Genomic DNA, 18,571 nt, shown 5'->3' with positions numbered 1-18,571 from the left:
GGTGGCGATTGCAAATGGCAAGATTTCACAATTATTTGTTGACAAATATCATCTCTTGTTAGAAGCAGAAGTAAACTTCCATTTTTTTAAAGAGATATGCTAAAGCTGAGCTGGATTATCTCCTAACATAATCATGTTTGGTTCTTTATAAAGACAATGACACAGTGAATCTTTTGATAATATAGTGCTTAGCCCTGCTTCCAACTACATAAGGCAACTTTTAAATATAAATTTTTCACCTTTCAGATGACCCTGTTCTCACACCACCCTTCCAATACCTCAGCCAATCAGCACAGCCATGTTGCCCCCCTCTCTCTCAACCAATCCATCTCCCCTCTTGCATAGATAAAATGTGAAACTTCCTTTTTTACTTTTTTACTGGTGACTAGGCGTTTTTGGGGGTCGTTCATCCAGTTGCGGTGGACATTTGGGCGTTCATATCTGCTGTTTAACCATGCCCGTGGGCCTGTTGTTTTATTGGTGTTGGTGTGTGCAGGGTCTGACATTTTTGTCTTACAGCTCATCTAGAATTTTTACATTTTCATCTGGCTTTCTAGAATATTTGGCTGTCTTTTGGTTTTTGAGCTTTAATTTTGGTTTCCTTAGGACTATTTTGGGAGAAACAGGCTGTGGTTTGGTAATCTGGTCGTGAGTTGTACATTTTGATAAAGGTTGATTCAACAGGTTGCTTTTCCAATCAACAAATTCAGCAATTTAATTGAAAATATTTTTCATAATAAAGACCAAATTAAATCTAACACAAATATTAATATGTTGGATAAGTGAGAAGTTTTAACTGTTGATGCACTTTTGTTCAGTATACAGAGTGCCGAAAGTTAGTTCACTCTCTGAACTTGCGCACACTCTGAAGTCCAAAATACTTGATACCAAAATACTTGCAGGAGAAGCCTTTCTAGCCTTCGGGACAGGAGTCCCCACACTGCTCTGACTCTGAGGGATCCATGAGGAAATTTTAATTATTTGACACTTCGATGTAGAGTTTGAATTTTAACATTCTCTTCAGATGGTAAAATGAAAAAAGAAGCATTTGCATATAATACGATGCACTATCCACGTGAAATAAGAGGACGCGTTCTTCACGGCAAACTCGCTCGTTGGATACAAGGTTTTCTTCTTGCATTGTATGAGGAAGAGGAGCGCGATGTGTAGTTCAGTCTAGTGTCAACTAATGACTTAATTTCCCCCTAGTACAAGCAGGTGGGGCCGAGTGCTTACGCTGCACCAAGTTAGGACCGTATCTTCGAGGACGGAGTTTCATGGGAGGCAGAGATAGGGCGGACTGGTTTCCTGTTGTTTTGGGACGCCCTGTGTGATATCTGACTGGGGAAATGAAGTGGAGGAGCCTGCACATTTCTTCGCTCACATAAACAAAGGATACCGTCAGACGTGCTGGGTCACCGCGGTGGAGAAAGTCATCATTTAAACGCCGTGGTAAGACGTCCCCTCCCCCGCCTGGAGGGCCAGCGTCATGGCGCTGAGCTCGGGCGGGTGGGCTCACACGCCTCCACCGGCACCATCCCCGCCTGTACCCCGGGCCATGCCTTCGCAGGCCAGCTGCCACACCGTGTTAATGTCGGTGCGGGTGTCAGTGTGCCATTCAGGGATCCGTCCGTTATGTCTTCCTGGAGCCGGAGATGAGTGCCTCCGCCTTCAGCTTAGCATGGACCCGGGCCGGGCCGGGGAATTCCGCCTTGCCCTGAGGGACGCTAACGGTACCCGTAGGAGTGTGGTAAGAGACTGTCGTGCAGTGGTTGTTGTGTTGTTAGCGTGTTTTCGGTCGAGTGTAATTTGTAGCTCGTGGCGTGTTCACAAGTATGCCTCTATGTGCGTAACGTTGTCGCAGTCGACATTTAGTAAAAGTGAACACGGTTAGACTAACCGAAACACAGCAACGGTAAATCATGTGTTGTTTTTAGCAATTGGGCCAACAGTTCCCTTCGGCGGTTCGTGTCGTGATAGTTTGCCACCAATACGCTCACGAAGTAAGATCTGTGTGACATCGACCCGAATTCAGTGGACTATAAACCACTGGAGACCCTGAGAGCTGGTACGACTCTCGCCAGTGTTATTTTACCAGTTTGGATAATAGGGTAGATCAGTGAGTTAAAATGACTGCATATCGTCATCATCTTTGCTGTGGCATGCTGTTTGAGTCTGTGTTTGTTGAGACGATGTGTTCCATCTACACGTCATTCAGAGTGACCATTGGTATTGTTACGACTGTCACCTTAGGTGTTCGTTTCTTCGTGTGATGTTCTGAGGTCTTCTGCATGCACTCAGCAAACTAGAAGTCTTGACATTTCATCTGATGCATAATTGTGATTCCCACATGCGTAGACATTTCCCTTGCCAATTAATTTTTATGTAGTAGGTTATTTTGTTGGAGGGTTATACCAGTAAGTATATCTCAAACTGACACCGTTTAAAAACTTGTATTGCCAAAAATGTTCTTTAGGTGCAATTATTTCTGACAAAAGACTTGTTAATTGTGGGTGAGTCAGATTTATTATCCCAAAACTCAATTAAGTATAAATGATTGGCGGATAACTTTATGCCTTTATTTCACTGGAAAAGTAACGGATGGCCAAAATTGTTTTAGAGGGCATGCTAAAGATTCTCTTCAGTGTTGTCGGTAATGGGAAGCATCTTTGTGAAAACCACTTTCCCTCCTCACTATCCCCCATTCTTTCGCATTCCCTGTCTGTCTTCTATCACTCCCTGTTTCCTCTTGCTCCCTAACACTTTTTTTCATCTCTCTCTCTCTCAGCCTATCGTGGAGTTCGATCTGCGCTCTGTGCGTTACGAGGTCAAGTCCCCACGTTGTCACGAGCTGTGTCTGGACACACCCCCCCACGACCGCATCAGCTTCAACTTCCGCTGTGAGAAGGAGGCGCAGGAGTGGGCCACCGTGGTGATGTCATCCCTGAGGGAGGCCCACAGAGGTATGTTTGTTGCGGGTGCAAGGGTGGACAAAGACAAGGTAGTTCATGTTGCTTTTATTTTGTTCTCTTGGGAGTCCAGCTGCTACCTCAACATTGACCTTTGTTGCTGTTTGGTCCCTTCTAGTGTTCATGTTTCGCACCATCCTTCTTGACTAAATACACACATCACTTTTCACCAGAGTTGTTCTGTAGTACCCTGGGTCCCCTTTGTTGTGTTTGTCTGTTTGCTGCGAGGACCGGGCTGAGTTTGTTTGATTCTGCCTCTGGTAACGCGTTTTGCACAATAGCTGCACATCCACCACTGTCACTTACCCCACATTCCCTCAAGTTGACAATCCCAGCCACGTTGTTTCTTCGCTCTCTCTCTGTCTCTCTCTCTCAGTGGCAGACAGCTCCCCCCTGCTGGTCGATGAGAAACAGCCCAACCCGGAGCCTGCAGAACAGCATGGTTCTCTCCCCTTATACAGCACAGGTCAGCTGTGGCCCTCTCTCTTTCCCTGCTCTGTCTCTGCTGCCCACTTCCTGTCGGCCCCTTCCTGCCTCTCCCCCCTGTGCTTTGTCGCATTTAGCGCACAAGAACATGCAATGACAAGAACAGGCCATTCAGCCCATCTACGCTCCTGACTGACCTGCTGCAGGGATACTCAAATCTGGCCCTCGAGGTCAGTAGTACTGCTGGTGTCCCAGGTTTAAATCGGTCCTGATTAGAGGGGATGAGTGAAAACCAACTATATCACGGGCCTCCAGGGCCAGATTTGAGTTTACCGGACTATATGGCTATGCTCAGCGCCTTTGTCTTAGTCATGTGCCTTGATGCCTCATGCTATCCCACTTCCCTTTGCTCTCTTGTCCTTTTTTTTTTTTTTTTTTGGCCTCTCTCCATTCCTCCAGAGGAGCTGTGTGTGGAGCTGACGCGAGCCATCGAAGCAGGGGACACGCAGGCTGCTTCACAGCTGGCCACAACCCTGGCCCGCCAGCAGGTGGCGCTCAAGATGCAGCTCTCTGAGAAGAACTACATGGACACAGAGATAAGGTGAGATAAGGGTGCCCGAGTCACTACACCGAACCCACTGCCGGATTCTGTAAAATGCTAATGACTGAAGCCCTTTGATGACCAAGGATTGAAGTCCTGAGGAGGAACTGTAAGAATGGAATCTACAAGTGCTCAGCGCAGCATTCCTCCAAAGTAATCAATGGTTGCGGCCCAGTTTGTGTGGTCATCAGAATCGTTGGGGTTTCGGCCAATGGGAGAGCACTGTGTGACTGTGACCTCTCTCTCTCTTTTAGTCTGGCTGTGGCGGTGGAGGACGCTTCCTCTTCCTGTTGCATCACGGTGAAAGTCTTCCCCCACATGACCATTGCGTCGCTCAAGCAGCAGGTTCGGCCAAATTCTCCAGCCAGGGCTTACCTACGTTAAATGTGCCTGTGGTGAAAAAGGCTTTCGCCGCTGTTGGGTTCCAGTGTTTTGATTGGCCGGATGTGGGATGAGCTCAGTGAGCGGTTGGGTGACGCGCGTCTCGCTGTCTCAGGTGTTCCTGGAGTACGGGTTCCACCCGCGGGTGCAGCGCTGGGTGATCGGGCAGTGCCTGTGCGCGGAGCCGCGCTCGCTGGCGTCCTACGGGGTGCGGCGGGACCGGGACACGGCCTTCCTGTACCTCCTCTCGGCGCGCCAGGCCCGTCTGAGCCGCCAGATGTGCCAGCAGGACCAGGAGAGCGCCCTGCTGGCCCCCCCACCGCCCAGCAACGGGCCCGCGTCCCAGGACTGGAGGGGCTACAGCACCTTGCCCTCCAGACTGTCCCACGGCACCACGGGTGAGCCACACTGATGCACTGTAATACTGTAACACCCTGAAGCATTTTAGCACTGTAACGCCCTGTAACACACCAGTGCCCTGTGACTCTGTAACACCATTTTGCATTGTAACTCCCTGTAGCACACTGATTCATTGTAACACCCTGTGCCACCCTGATGCATTTTAACACTGTAACACCCTGTAACACACTAATATTCTGTGAAACTGTAACATAATTTTGCATTCTAACTCCCTGTAACACACTGATGTATTGTAACACTGTAACACCCTGATGCATTGCAACACCTTGTAACAGCCTGATGCTCTGTTGCACCATAACACGCTGTTGCACAGCAACTAACACACAAGCAGTGGAGAGGCACACATTGAGTGAGCTGCAGGTACGAAATTTGCTGATTCGTGCTTACGTTTCTTTGTTGTATTTATGTCTTGTGATTGGTTGTTTAGGCAATAGTGGGGGCGGGTCTGAGAGACTTGGTGTTGGTGAAATCCGGGACCTCCTGAACCTTGACCAGCTACATCTGAATGAAGCCCCAGTCCCAAATAATCCAAAAACACAGGTACCTACATACATACTGAAACACACACTCCAGTATCACACAAAAATACCTACATACTGTAAACACAACCAAAACACACCTGTCTACATTACACATTGCCACACTTCTGCTCTTATTAAACAAGAAGTCCACCCTATGGCATGCTTATCCAGGTAATAACTGTTCAATATGATACATGGGTACCATTTACCTAAACGCCAAGGTAGTTTTTTAGTTGTCTTATAGTTACAGATACGCAGCTACTTCTTGTATACACCAAAGCACTGATGTTCAGTACCCATACAGGAAGTTAAATGTCATGAAATGCAGGCTTGATAGCAGCTCACCTTTAGCATAAAAACATATAACATTTCCCCTTGTCCCTAGATACAGTACACAAACACAGATATTAACTAACACACCAAAACACACCTACGTGTTCTTATCTCTCGCACTCTTGTCATCTTAATTATTTTGTGTTCCTCTCTTTCTGTCTCTCATTGCTCTCCTTCTTTTCTTTCTCCATCTTTTGCTTTCTCTGCCTATCCCTTCTGTCTTTCTGTCCTTCCCTTCCTCCCTGCCTCTCTCCTTCCCTTTGTCTCTCTGTCCATCTTTTCTCCTCTCCTCTGTCTCTGTCCTTCTCTTCCTACTTCTTTCTGTCGCACTCTTCCTCCCTCTCTCTCTGTCCTTCTCTCCCTCCCTCCCTCTCTCCAGCTGGGATGGTCGTGTCCCTCGTGTACCTTCATAAACAAGCCCACTCGTCCCGGCTGTGAGATCTGCAGCACTGACCGGCCCCCGAGCTACAGACAGGACCCGCCGGACCCACACCGCCTGCACCAGGTAGGGACTCACCTGCAGGCGTGCTGATCCAGGATCAGCGTAGCCTTTCGGATGGTAGTGCATCAGGCTTGGATGTGGGCAGGGGAGGGCCCCAAACAGGGAGGCCTGGAATGAGGGGGGGGTGGGGCTCAGAAGTCTGGGACTGAAAAGGTTGCTTTGAAAGGGGCCCGTAGAGACTGCATATGCAAAGGGCCCAGAATTCTGGGCTTACAACCCTGCACTGAGGTCTAGATTTATCCCGTCTAGCTGGGGGGATCGGAGTAAATACTCCTACTACACTTGAAGGAAGGAAGTAATTTCTTCTTAAAACCAACACATTTCCTTCTATAAATTGTGTCCGGATTTCATAAAACAAGGGCAAAGGACAATATGTTTTAATAATGGATGACCTCATTGAAAGGTTAAAATATTCAAAGACACAATGGCATATGTGCATGTCCATTCGAAACTAAGAATATAAAATTAATGCTGTCAGTCATTCAGGTGGAAGTATGCATTGGTCTGTAGCCGGCATTGTTTGTCCTGTGAGATTGTACAGATTTCCTAGGGCTGAAGCAGAGTCCCACATACTTACCTCTGCTTCGCTCCTGTCTGTCCGTTTCCAAGGAGAAAGGGAGGAGGGAAGAGCTGGGTGGGGCGGCAGCACTGAACGGATCGCTGCAGTATAACCAAAACCCGCCGCACGACCAGGACTACTGACCACACCCACACACAGACTGCATACCATGAACCTGCCCACAGACAGGACTACTGACCACATCCACACATAGACTGCATACCATGAACCTGTCCACAGACAGGACTACTGACCACACCCACACACAGACTGCACACCATGAACCTGTCCACAGACAGGACTACTGACCACACCCACACACAGACTGCATACCATGAACCTGCCCACAGACAGGACTACTGACCACACCCACACACAGACTGCATACCATGAACCTGCCCACAGACAGGACTACTGACCACACCCACACACAGACTGCACACCATGAACCTGTCCACAGACAGGACTACTGACCACACCCACACACAGACTGCATACCATGAACCTGCCCACAGACAGGACTACTGACCACACCCACACAACAGACTTCATACCATGAACCTGTCCATAGACAGGATTACTGACCACACCCTCACACAGACTGCATACCATGAATCTGCCCATAGACAGAACTACTGACCACACTCACACACAGACTGGATACCATGAATCTGCCCAAAGACAGGACTGGCATACAACACACCACACAGGTATGTATACACAAACATACAGACTCATGCCTTGTACTGCAAATACGTACTTGGTGTACTAACCATCGCCAATAGTTGGTTGACTTGCATTCTGGTGCAGAGACAGAAGCAAACTGAAGCATAGGTACCCCCTGCAGCCCAAAGCAGGAACCGCGGTTTATACTGTGCTACGATAGTCCCTGTACTGACTGATAACACTCATGCTGTAGAGCGGGCAACAGATTTCTTTTCAGCATGGGAGTATTGTCAGTTGCGTAAGGACTGGTTGTTTTATTTGTGCAAGAAAAAATAATATGTGGATATGTAATATACGAGATGTATTGTTTCTGTTTGTCATTCTGTCTAAATTTACTGTGAACGTGTGTGCTGAAAGCTCCTCCCACCCTCCCGGTGATGTCATGTGTACTGGTGCCAGCTCATCTGAGGGGAGGAGGGGTGGTTGGTCCAAAGGACCAACAGCTCATTGCCAGTGTTTTAAAGTGCTTTTATTTTAAATGGCATTGTATTAAGTGTTGTATTATGTAAATATGAGTCAAGGACATGCCCGGTGAGTCGTGTGCACGAATCACCGGCTTAGTTCTGTGAGCGCCAGTCATTGCAGGGTAGTTCTGGAGCAATCGGAAAAGGCCTGTGGCTTTCAAAACGAGCAAAAGTATGTAAATGCGTGTAAAGAAATGACGATGCATCATCTGTTGAGTTCCTTAGGAGAAATGCAGATAACATGTATTATTGTAAAAGACCTATTAAAATGTTTAAAATTTATGTAAATGCATTATCCTGCCTTTTTTCTGCCTTATGTTACTGTTCACCTCTTCCAGAACACTCTTATCCTTATCCCCAACGTAAATTAATTGCTGAAATAATTATTTAAGAAGAAAGGGTATACTGCAGGTAAGGCTTAATAGAACCTTTTACCATGTCCTCTAGGCAGCCAAGCAGCATTGCTTTATTCACTTTCAACCCAACCAAAGGCCTGATTTACTGAGACCTTAGCATGTGCAAAACGTTATGATTGGTCATGGTATTTGTTCTGCACCACTCATTGGGTTTGCATGTGCAAGCCAGACTGCAGGAAGATTAGGCTATTAAAGGTCAACTTCCAGACTATCAGCAATTTAACATCTGGAGTGAAGACTAATTTAGGCTATGCATTAACTGGCTAAATATAACTGACTAAATCTCCCCTGGAACATTAATCTAAAAATCATGGAGTACATGGTGGGAGGGACCAGTCTCTTAACATGACCAGTCTGGTTGTGATAAAATTACAACACACTGTTACAGGGGGAAAAAAAAACAATTTTTATTTATAAATTATCATGGGGATACAGAAAATGTTAAAACAAAAATGTATAAAAACATTAAAACTCGTGATCAGTAGTTGCCACAGTGGCTGGCAGTCCAGTGTTTGGTAAAGGACGGGGATTAGGTGATGTATTTCCCATGATCAGTTACATAGCCTTGACTTAATGAGATGCTCATCAAAGCCAGGCCTTTGACTCCGGTTTTGGTTGTAGTGTAAAAGCTTGCACAATGGCCCTCTGCTGCCAGTCTTAACACAGCCTAACACTGCCACCACACGGGCGACCTCTGACCTCACCCCCACACACAGCCATCACTCCTCTCCCCTGATCTCCTCCACAGCCATCACCCTCAGTCTAGGCCCCTACCCTCAAAATTCACCCAATCCTCAGCCTTGGTAGTCCCACAGAACTCACTGCTGTAATTAGTTTCCTAACCCAGGTGATCTGAGCATGTGGTACTCCAGCCAGACACCCCTCTCCCCTTCCCGCCCTGACCCATTTGAAGCCGGGCCCCTCCCGCTGACTCCTCCCCTGTCAGGTCTACTTCCAGAACAGGATGTTCCACAGTAGAAGCCAGCAGGGGTAGACAAACAGGGAGAGCAGGGGGTAGACCAGGGAGCCGTACAGGCTGTGGTCCAGGATGCCCTGGGAGATGACGGACAGGAAGATGTTCCAGCCGTCCAGCAGGGACACCGGAGTCTCCTGAAGCTCCTGGTACACGAACACACAGTAGAGCAGCGTGAAGCCAGGGCTCAGAGCCACCATCAGGAAGGCATACAGCACCCTGGATGGGACAGGGAGAGAGACAATGTTACTACATTCACAAAGAGCATCTTCTACTGGACAGCACCTTCACTGCAGAGTGACTGTAATGACAGATAAGAACATTACTACACTTAGACAGAGCACCTCAACAGGCCAGAGAGAATGTGGAATACTACTAAGCACATTAATGTTATAGCCCCCACTTGGGGGAATGAGGGAGTGTGTTACCTGGGCAGGTGTGGGTGATGAAAGCAGAGATGTGCTTGTGTGAGAGAATGAGGGAGTGTGTTACCTGGGCACGTGTGGGGTGACGAAGGCAGCGATGGGCACCAGCGTGAGGGCCAGGATGAATCCCAGGGAGAAGTTGATGAGGGCGGTGCATCCCAGCAGGACGGCCATGTACAGCACCGCCACCAGCTTCAGCACCCTCCAGCCCTGTTCAGTGCCCTCGCCCGACAGCACCCTGAGGGGGAGAGAGAGCATGCGTGTGCGCGAGTGTGCGCATATATGTGTACGTGTGTGCGTATCAGTGTGTGGGTGTGCGTGCGCGTACCTGTGTGTGTTGTGGGGCAGGGCCAGGCCAGCTGTGTAGATGGCGATGGCGGTCAGGACGACGGCCTCGGTCTCGGACACAGGGAAGTGCTCCACGGCCGTCTCCTGGGACAGGACGGGCAGCATGTACAGAGCCCCGCCCGTCAGGTGACTGATCACCACCGGGGTCAGGACTGAGAGAACTCCGGTGCTGGATGCCTGACACGAGAGGGGGGGGGGGGATGAAAGGACAAGCCACTCCAAGTCTACAAAGATATAATGGCTGGTGCACAAGCACGCATACACATACACACACGCTTGATCTCATCTACGGCAGTTATATGCAGTAGCAGTGCAAGGCAGTCGTCAATATGCTGTAGCAGTTAATGCAGCCACAGTTATATGCAGTAGCAGTGTGAGGCAGGGGCACAGTTATATGCAGTGGCAGTGTAAGGCAGGGGCACAGTTATATGCAGTAGCAGTGTGAGGCAGGGGCACAGTTATATGCAGTGGCAGTGTGAGGCAGGGGCACAGTTATATGCAGTAGCAGTGTAAGGCAGGGGCGCAGTTATATGCAGTAGCAGTGTGAGGCAGGGGTACAGTTATATGCAGTGGCAGTGTGAGGCAGGGGCACAGTTATATGCAGTAGCAGTGTAAGGCAGGGGCGCAGTTATATGCAGGAGCAGTGTAAGGCAGGGGCACAGTTATATGCAGTAGCAGTGTTATGCAGTAGCAGTGTGAGGCAGGGGCACAGTTATATGCAGGAGCAGTGTATGGCAGGGGCACAGTTATATGCAGGAGCAGTGTATGGCAGGGGCACAGTTATATGCAGGAGCAGTGTATGGCAGGGGCACAGTTATATGCAGGAGCAGTGTATGGCAGGGGCACAGTTATATGCAGGAGCAGTGTAATGCAGTCAAGGTTACATGCAGTAGCAGTGTAAGGCAGTCACAGTGATATTCATTGAGTGACTAACCTGCTCCCCCTCAGCAAGTCCATCTTCCATGCCTGTGGCCAGAGTCCCCAGCTGAACCCACAGGTCCAGTGCATACACTGCAGTCAAGAACAACGCTGACCAACTTGAGAAGAACACCACTACCCAACATCCTCCTCTGTACCTTCACTCTCTCCCTCTCATTCCTCTACACTGTCCCACTCTCACCATCTGTTCATTCCAGCCCTTCCCAGCTATCCTGAATCTACCTCCCCCTCCTCTTGAGCTTTCCGGGCTCAGCCGCCATCAGCACTTTGACCTGCAGCACACACACACACATTCCAATCTCCTTAGTCCAGAATGTTCCCATGAGTTGAGCTGAAGAACCAAGAAAAATTTAGAGGATACTCGAAGCAGCAGAATCAGGGTCAGCAGTCCAAAGGCCGGCATGTAGTAACCGATGGAGACGAAGCGCGACAGCGACGGCAGCAGGTAGAAGAAGTAGGACTGATGCAGCCGCTCCAGGAGGTTGTTCAGCTTCCGGAACATTCCTTCCAGCAGCCTGAGAAAGAAAAACACACACACACGCACACAGTTATAAATCTACATTAAATTAATTCATATGTCTCAGATGTGTATCAGTGTCAATTAGTTTGCGAATATAATGTATGTGTGTAAGTTTTGGATACGTACAGTATATTAGTGGTGTGTGCCAAATGTCTCAACCTGTATGAAGAACAGGGGGAAACTCGGTCTCTATGGACCAATTAACAGACTGGAAACCTTGGAAACTAACAAGTGTACATGGGTTTGAGTGTGTCACTAGCGCCATTCAGATCACAACTATTTAGTGTCAGTGCATCACGCAAGGACACGCCCACTCTGAACAGGGCTGGCCCACCTAATGGACACTCACTTCCCAACGGTGGTGACATCGGTCTTGTACTGGCGGAAGCTGTTGATGCCGCGGACGGAGACGGCCTCGATGTGGTAGCGCAGGAAGAGGCCGTGGTCGCCCCAGGGCCGCCCGCTGGCCTGCTTCAGCACCATGAGCAGCATGGTCTGCACAGCGTGGTTGTACCCTGAGGAGGAGTCCCAGTCGTTTCTCTGGAGCTGGAGGGCAGGGGGCAGGGTAAGTCTGTTTACAGTGGTCTAGTATAGCAAAGGGTTGGAAAATTTCCAGTAAATTCCTGGAAACTTTCCAGAAACTTTCCATGTGAAGTTAAGCTTGGGAATTTATTTAATAAATTTTGCCCAATCGCAATATACAATGTTAGCTTCTAGTAATTAATCATTTTTGAGGGGAGATAAGGTTTTGAGATAAGGTGATTCTAGATATTGAGCAGGTTTTGGTTAAAATATCCCCACTTCATGGAAATTCAGTTGAATTACAACCCTGCTCTTTGCACTCTTCCGTCTCATGTGTCGTGCACTCTTAACTCATGCACAGATAATTGTCGGCATCCCATTTCATTACTTCAGAAATATAATGTAGAATATAAGTCTAATAGGAAATGGTATTTATTTGTACTGGTAATTTCTAGAAAAGGGCTGTATATGATTTGAAAATTGACCAGGGGAAAGTGTTTAGTTGGACATTCTATAGGCATCTGTCATATCAAAGCTTGGTAAGTACAATCCAAAATTTCCCTGGGTTTTGTCCCCTTGTGGAGTAAATATTGGTGATGTGTAAGGTGCTCAGTCTTTACCTTCCCCTGGATAGTACACAGCACGCCGATCTTCTGGCAGAAGGCGTAGAACAGGTTGGCCAGGTCCAGGTTGGGCAGCTGCCCGTTCAGCCCCTCCAGCACCAGGTCCAAACTGGTGACCACATCACTGCTGAGCTCCAATGACATAGCTGCCTGGATGGAGCCCGCCCTGCCATGTAGTGGAGTCCAGCTCATCCCTGAGTACATACACAAACACACAAACGCACACACACACACACACACACACACACACACGATCACACACACGAGCGCGCACCCACACACGATACAAACACACACACAAAACACACTGCTTTCAGTTATAGCTGTTACCAAGTAGAACAGCACAGCGTCCTTACAAAAGAACATATGACAGAACTTATACAGTAGAGAAAGAATCAGCAAAGCCACATATATCACAATAGATATACACAGGGTAGGAGTGCTGTGGAACCCACCGGTAGTGTTGGTGTGATGGTAGCCCTCAAGCCAGGCCTGCATCCCTATCAGGTCATGCTCATTCACCAGGAAGATGATGTCCTTGGCCCAGTAAATCTGACCTGCAAAAGCAACAGGCACACACACACATCTGTATACACTGATCATACAGCATGTGTATGGGAGAATAGAAGCAGTGTTCCAGTCAGTCCCTCTCACCCCTGAAGTACTGTGCCAGACCCAGCAGGAGCCCCACAGCCTGGTTGTTGCTGTTGCCTGGACTGCAGGGGGCGCTCAAAACCAGCGCTTCAGTACGTGGGGCTCGTGGGGCCCGGAGGATTCCATACACATTAGTCCCACGCACCATCTGGGGGTAGGGTGTCCATTTGAAGGGGAAAAGGAACACCAGTTAGTACCAGAATGAGACGTGAAAATATAAAAGAAATTTAAATAGATGGTAAAAAAAAACTTTGAAATACAATCAAAATGGTGCAATAAAGACAATGTGAAATATTCCTAACTCAGTTTTTTATTCAGCAATGCGTGTGTGTGTTTCTTCAGGTGTACTCACGTATCTCTCCTTGTTCTCATCAGGGAAAGGCAGGGTGCGAGAGAAGCTCTGTGTGAAAACCTCCAGACCCCTTGACTGCATAGCCTTCACCAACCAGTCTACTGGCATCCCACTGAGAGAGAGAGAGAGACATGAAAACAATAGGAAAGAAACATTGACTTTTATGTGCCCTTCTCATTGATGGTTATATTCTGATGAACGTGGAATTAATAGATTTACAGATTAATTTACCATTGAGCATATTCAGTTTGAATATAAATTTGAATTTGGGGTGTGGGCAAAGATGCAGAGAGAGAATAGAGAAGGTAGAAGGAGAGAAAGAGGCAGGAGAGTTCCTGCCCGTCTCTCTCATTAGGAAGTGGGTAAAAAAGGATACTCACTCTGCCTTCTTCTTGTGAGCAGCAAACTCTCTGGCAGTTGCCAGGGCCCTCTCGCCCGTCCCAAACTTCTCCTCCACCATAGTGGACCCCATGGCATTCTCAGACATGTAGGTGCGCAGGGTGAAAGGTTCGAACGCAAGGCCCATGAACCATGCCACACCTGCCAAGTAGCACACCACGCTGAAAGGAACAGAGAGGAGACAGGGTTGGGGGAAAAGAGAGAGCGATGGAGAGAAAAGACAAGTTATCATTTTCAATTAAATTACCCTAGTAATGCCCAACTGACATCCTTTCCACAGTGTGATAACAAAATAAAGAGAAGCTAGACAGAATAGTGCAGAGAGGGAGATATCAGACAGAGTTATGGACCAAATGGTTTCACACAGGAATACCCGTAAAGAAAAAGTCATTTGAATTGTACATAATGGAGCCTTTTCCAGGTGACTTAACCAGACTCACCAAAGTGGGGTGTTCAGCCGAGTAAGGAGGTTGGTCAGGGCCCTCCTGCGATTGGGATCTGACAGCAGACCCATCTCACTGGCCTTTCTGAGCAGGCGCAGAGCAGGAGCCTGGAGACACCGAAACACACCTCACCTCATCAGTCCAGCTGAAGCACCTTCCACTGTGTGGAAGCTGTGTGAACGTCCACCCTACCTTGCTCTTCAGCTTCTTCTATCTAGTGTTTCATCACGCGCATAATTTATCACGAAAAGCCTGCTTACCGCCTTGTCAATTAGAGTCGCAAGAAAATCATTTAGAGCAGGAGGAAAGTTATAAATATTCTTAACACATCAATGATCCCGTACGGTAATAGGTTTAGCACAAATGAGAAGCAATTAAAGTAGTAAGTGTATGAAAGAATTCATACACACATTCAAACTAATGTTCTCAAGCCACGCCTGTGACAAGACGAATGCGTTCATTGGGATCGCATAATTTATTAAAAGGGTGACATTTGGAGGTAAAGTCACACAAGGTATACATTGTGTAGTATAAATCTCCAGCAACAAGAACAAAATTTAAAGGATTTGAGAATTAAAAATTCAGCAAAGCAGGTGAATTTCAATGAATAGGTGATGGGAACGTCCTGGCTTACCCTATTGATTGGTTTCGTTGGAAGCTAGCTCGCCAGCTAACAGTGTCGTGCTACATCAGCTAATCATAAAATGCAACTTCTTATAATATCGAACGCATTACGTGTTTGTGAATCTAATACAAAACGCAAACATTTTCCTAAACGTCTTACCTTCCCAAGCAAAATGCACGCCGAAGTAGAAAACACCCAGACTGCAGCAAGTGCAGCTACTGTTCTTGTTCCTGGTTTCCAGCCGGCTAAGTAACGCTTCGGACCCACTTCCGGTAAATACCGAAAATGTTTGATGCAATGTTCTTATACAGTTCAGTGGCTTGATGTTACGCTATCTGTTGGACTGGAGGAATATACTAGGTGCACTTTCTTGCCCTACCACTTTCTCGTTCTTTTTAAACTGGAACTTTTTTTGTTTCACCTAGTTTTACGTTTCGCTTTTAGCCAACGTGTCGTTTTTTCTGTTACGATACCTTAGTATACCGTATGGGCTGACTGCCCACATCGGTATGCTATCGATGTTTTGAACGGGGTGTATGACAGGGATATTACTTCTAAACTTAAATGGAAAATTGGACTACATGAGCATAACTCCAACACAATATTTTTGATGTACAATATACTGTGCACCTATACTTATGAGATGCTCTGCGAGATTCACACTAGTGGTTCATCTGATTTACTATCAAATGCACATACAATTTTGGTTAATTAACTGACACGGGTGCTGAACAAATACACAAAACAGAAGTTATGTAAGTATAGTTTATCAAATAAACAAAAAAAAAAAAAAACTACAGAACACAAACTATACAATTACAAAACAAATAGCCAAAAAATGTTCAAGCCCCCACTTTCTCTATGAATGCCTTATGAGGAAACAAGTGGACTCGACAAGACCACTTTTTTTTAACCGAATGACACGGCTGCATTTTGAAATGAACATTTGGAGTAAGTCTATGCTCATATGAATTTCCTGATATTTGGCTTCTTCACTTGCAAGTATGGGCATGTGTCCATAAGTTAAACAGAGGAAGAATTTTCAGGACTAGTAGTATATATGATCAACACTCAACCTCCAGTTGGGGTCTGGTCCTCTGCCCTTTTGCTAGTTACGTTCACATTAATAACTGCCTGAATCCCTCACCAGAACAAGCCATGAAATACAAGCACAGCAAGTCACCCAGTCATTAACAACTGTGTGCATCACTGATGTTTCAAATACAGAAAATAAAAAATAATGCCTTGTATTCTTTGTGCCTAGTCCTAGACAATCTTTATCCACTGGCATTACTCTGAAGTGTATTGGAGCAAACAAAAGCTCTTACTACCCTTTACATTTATATCTAAACTTCTCTTTCATAGCAGTCACTCATTCTCTCACTTTGTTTCTCTATCTTTCCTTAACACATACCCTTCTCATTATCCCTGTTCTCTCTCTCAGCTTTAACTCTTCCTGCTCTCTCCAGACTTCCCCTCAGTCCCTGGTCAGAACAGAGACCTCCTGCAGATGCTGCCTGACAACGCTGTCCAGCACATCACTCAGACCCTTGCAGGCTGTCATGGCTGCCTCGATGAGCGTGTCCAGGTGGTCTTGGTGCAGGCGCGCGTCCATCTGCAGGAGGGCGATCTGGCCGCTTCGGGGAAGCAGAGCAAGGGCAAGAGAGGTACCCCCGCCGCTCTCTTCCGCGTGGCACAGGTCCGCCAGGGGCGTGTCCTCCACGAAGCCAGCGCTGCACGCACACACGTAGTCTCGCATTGGGATGCCTGCATCAATCACCGCCAGGGTAGCAGCATTCACACATGCACTGTAGTTCCCCCCATCTGACTGCAGGATCTGAGAGAGGGAGAATAGCTTCAGGCATCATGGCTTGCTGTGTTCTAGTTCTCACTGCAATTACACAACACATCTGGCAAAAAACTGATTCATCATACTGTACACAGGTAGGGCATACGTAGCAACTGTCCTCAGATTCATGTCTTCCAACAGGCAACATTTCACAGTGATCACTTCATTATTAAATTTAAGGCATAACAATTTTGAGCAGGTGGAGGCCACAAATAGTTATCTGCGTAACAGTTTACTAAAAACCAAGAACTGTAAAAAAAATTTATGGTGCTAGAGGGTTAAGAGGCCTAAAAGGTTGCACAGACTAGGACATAACTACTACATCTTAAGTAGAACAGAACAATATCCAGTAAAGCAGCTCATTACACCAGTGAGTTCATCTCAATACTATTGGCATTACTATTAACCTTGACGTAGATATCAATCTGGGAGCGAGGGTACAGTTGAGTCAGTACAGCTGCCTCAAAGGTCTGCTTGAGGTGAAGGCTCATCTCACTTGACTTGCGATCACCGTGAGGCCTCCTCTTCCTCTCTGCTGTGCTGAAGGTGGCCATGCTGTACTGGCAGTTGATGACAGCGCGGTCGTGCAGAGTCTTACTGCGTGAACCACGCACCTGAGAAACAGCATAGAGAGTCAAGAGGATACCTTCTGAACCTTGTATATCTCATAAGTCAGTTATTAGGTTAATGCAACTGCTGGGCTAATTAGTGCTTTCACTTCTTACCCCCCATAACTTAATGCCACTCGTGCAATTATGGCTATTTTAAAAAATAATTTTATATATGCCAATGTGGATTTCATGTCTACCTGCCGCTCCCCTGTTATTTTCTTCTAGATATCAAAATCAAGCTACCCAGGTTAGATATCTGGGGCAGGTAACTTATCTCAAGATGCATGTCACTTTTCTGACATGTTGAAAAGGTTTATTGGCTACATGCTAGCAGGCTATCTCGTCAGCTAATTTAGCGATCTAATATAAAAACATCGCGGATGGTAATATTCTATACACTAGCTATACAGGGTAGGTAACTGGCAAGTTTAAGTTATCCATGTGTAGCTTTCTAACTAGCACATATTTGCAACAACGGTACACAATTGTTTGCTATCTAGACAGCCAGGTTAATTACAACGCCAGTCGCCCGTTCCCTTATCCGGCATCTCACCTCGTGAGGGCCATATACCACCGCCAAGGCTTTGGTGTTCCCCTGCTCGATGTAGGCTGACCCATCCGCTTGTGCAAAAACGCCCATGCGGGCTTGCACTTTTCGAAGTTCGGATGGTTTCCTCCCGTCCAGTCGGTACCCTTGGTCCGACAACAACTCCAAGCCAGCCATGTTTGCTTTGAGATCAACGAGTCAGACTTTCACATGCGCACGTGTGGTTGTAAACTACAATACCCATAATACAATAGCCTACGGCACAGCGGTTGTCGTTTTCGTACTCGCCGTTAACTTCGGAGCACAAAACAATAAAACTATACTTTTAGAATAAATACATATTGGAATGTTGTTTTTATAGCAAACATATTTCAACAATTAGCTAACAAGTACAAATAATAGTTTGTTTTGTTTATAATATAG

The 18,571-nt window shown here is 47.0% G+C and overlaps 3 protein-coding genes across 5 annotated transcripts; 1 reads left to right on the top strand and 2 right to left on the bottom strand.

The window, feature by feature from the left end:
* Positions 1-1,116: 1,116 nt before the first annotated feature.
* LOC118234651 (ranBP-type and C3HC4-type zinc finger-containing protein 1-like) lies at positions 1,117-8,184 on the top strand. 3 transcript variants are annotated; one of them, XM_035431341.1, is made up of 10 exons: positions 1,117-1,750; positions 2,789-2,963; positions 3,346-3,435; positions 3,855-3,996; positions 4,251-4,341; positions 4,493-4,775; positions 5,225-5,337; positions 6,031-6,156; positions 6,763-6,846; positions 7,067-8,184. In XM_035431341.1, exons 1-10 carry the CDS (start codon positions 1,490-1,492, stop codon positions 7,073-7,075), a joined length of 1,374 nt encoding a protein of 457 aa, XP_035287232.1. In that variant the 5' UTR covers positions 1,117-1,489; the 3' UTR covers positions 7,076-8,184. The 3 variants fall into 3 exon arrangements, with proteins under 3 accessions (XP_035287232.1, XP_035287231.1, XP_035287230.1); XM_035431340.1 differs by having other exon boundaries at positions 7,012-8,184; XM_035431339.1 differs by having other exon boundaries at positions 1,126-1,750; positions 6,763-8,184.
* A 516-nt stretch (positions 8,185-8,700) lies between these two features.
* On the bottom strand, positions 8,701-15,420 carry gpaa1 (glycosylphosphatidylinositol anchor attachment 1). Its single transcript, XM_035430400.1, has 13 exons — positions 15,301-15,420; positions 14,514-14,623; positions 14,055-14,234; positions 13,675-13,786; positions 13,323-13,470; positions 13,124-13,225; positions 12,666-12,862; positions 11,873-12,069; positions 11,365-11,518; positions 10,999-11,070; positions 10,045-10,241; positions 9,784-9,954; positions 8,701-9,510 (listed from the first exon to the last, which is right to left on the bottom strand). The coding sequence occupies exons 2-13, from the start codon at positions 14,585-14,587 to the stop codon at positions 9,267-9,269; spliced, it is 1,848 nt and encodes a 615-aa protein (XP_035286291.1). The 5' UTR covers positions 14,588-14,623; positions 15,301-15,420; the 3' UTR covers positions 8,701-9,266.
* A 642-nt stretch (positions 15,421-16,062) lies between these two features.
* On the bottom strand, positions 16,063-18,531 carry exosc4 (exosome component 4). The gene is made up of 3 exons (XM_035430403.1): positions 18,155-18,531; positions 17,398-17,604; positions 16,063-16,978 (listed from the first exon to the last, which is right to left on the bottom strand). The coding sequence occupies exons 1-3, from the start codon at positions 18,323-18,325 to the stop codon at positions 16,619-16,621; spliced, it is 738 nt and encodes a 245-aa protein (XP_035286294.1). The 5' UTR covers positions 18,326-18,531; the 3' UTR covers positions 16,063-16,618.
* Between the last annotated feature and the right edge of the window lie 40 nt (positions 18,532-18,571).

This window comes from Anguilla anguilla, chromosome 8 (genome assembly GCF_013347855.1).
Source record: "Anguilla anguilla isolate fAngAng1 chromosome 8, fAngAng1.pri, whole genome shotgun sequence".
NCBI lineage: Eukaryota > Metazoa > Chordata > Actinopteri > Anguilliformes > Anguillidae > Anguilla > Anguilla anguilla.
This window is presented reverse-complemented; position numbering and strand designations above follow the sequence as displayed.

Coding starts and splice junctions, on each gene's coding strand:
- LOC118234651 (XM_035431341.1), top strand. CDS start 1,490: ATGGCGCTGAGCTCGGGCGGGTGGGCTCACACGCCTCCACCGGCACCA. Junction 4,776..5,224: donor ACTGTCCCACGGCACCACGG/GTGAGCCACACT, acceptor TTGGTTGTTTAG/GCAATAGTGGGGGCGGGTCT. Junction 5,338..6,030: donor CAAATAATCCAAAAACACAG/GTACCTACATAC, acceptor CCCTCTCTCCAG/CTGGGATGGTCGTGTCCCTC.
- gpaa1 (XM_035430400.1), bottom strand. CDS start 14,587: ATGGGTCTGCTGTCAGATCCCAATCGCAGGAGGGCCCTGACCAACCTC. Junction 11,519..11,872: donor GATGTCACCACCGTTGGGAA/GTGAGTGTCCAT, acceptor TTTCTTTCTCAG/GCTGCTGGAAGGAATGTTCC. Junction 11,071..11,364: donor CCCTGATTCTGCTGCTTCGA/GTATCCTCTAAA, acceptor ACTGCAGTGTAT/GCACTGGACCTGTGGGTTCA.
- exosc4 (XM_035430403.1), bottom strand. CDS start 18,325: ATGGCTGGCTTGGAGTTGTTGTCGGACCAAGGGTACCGACTGGACGGG. Junction 17,605..18,154: donor TGGTATATGGCCCTCACGAG/GTGAGATGCCGG, acceptor GCTGTTTCTCAG/GTGCGTGGTTCACGCAGTAA. Junction 16,979..17,397: donor AGATTGATATCTACGTCAAG/GTTAATAGTAAT, acceptor TCCCTCTCTCAG/ATCCTGCAGTCAGATGGGGG.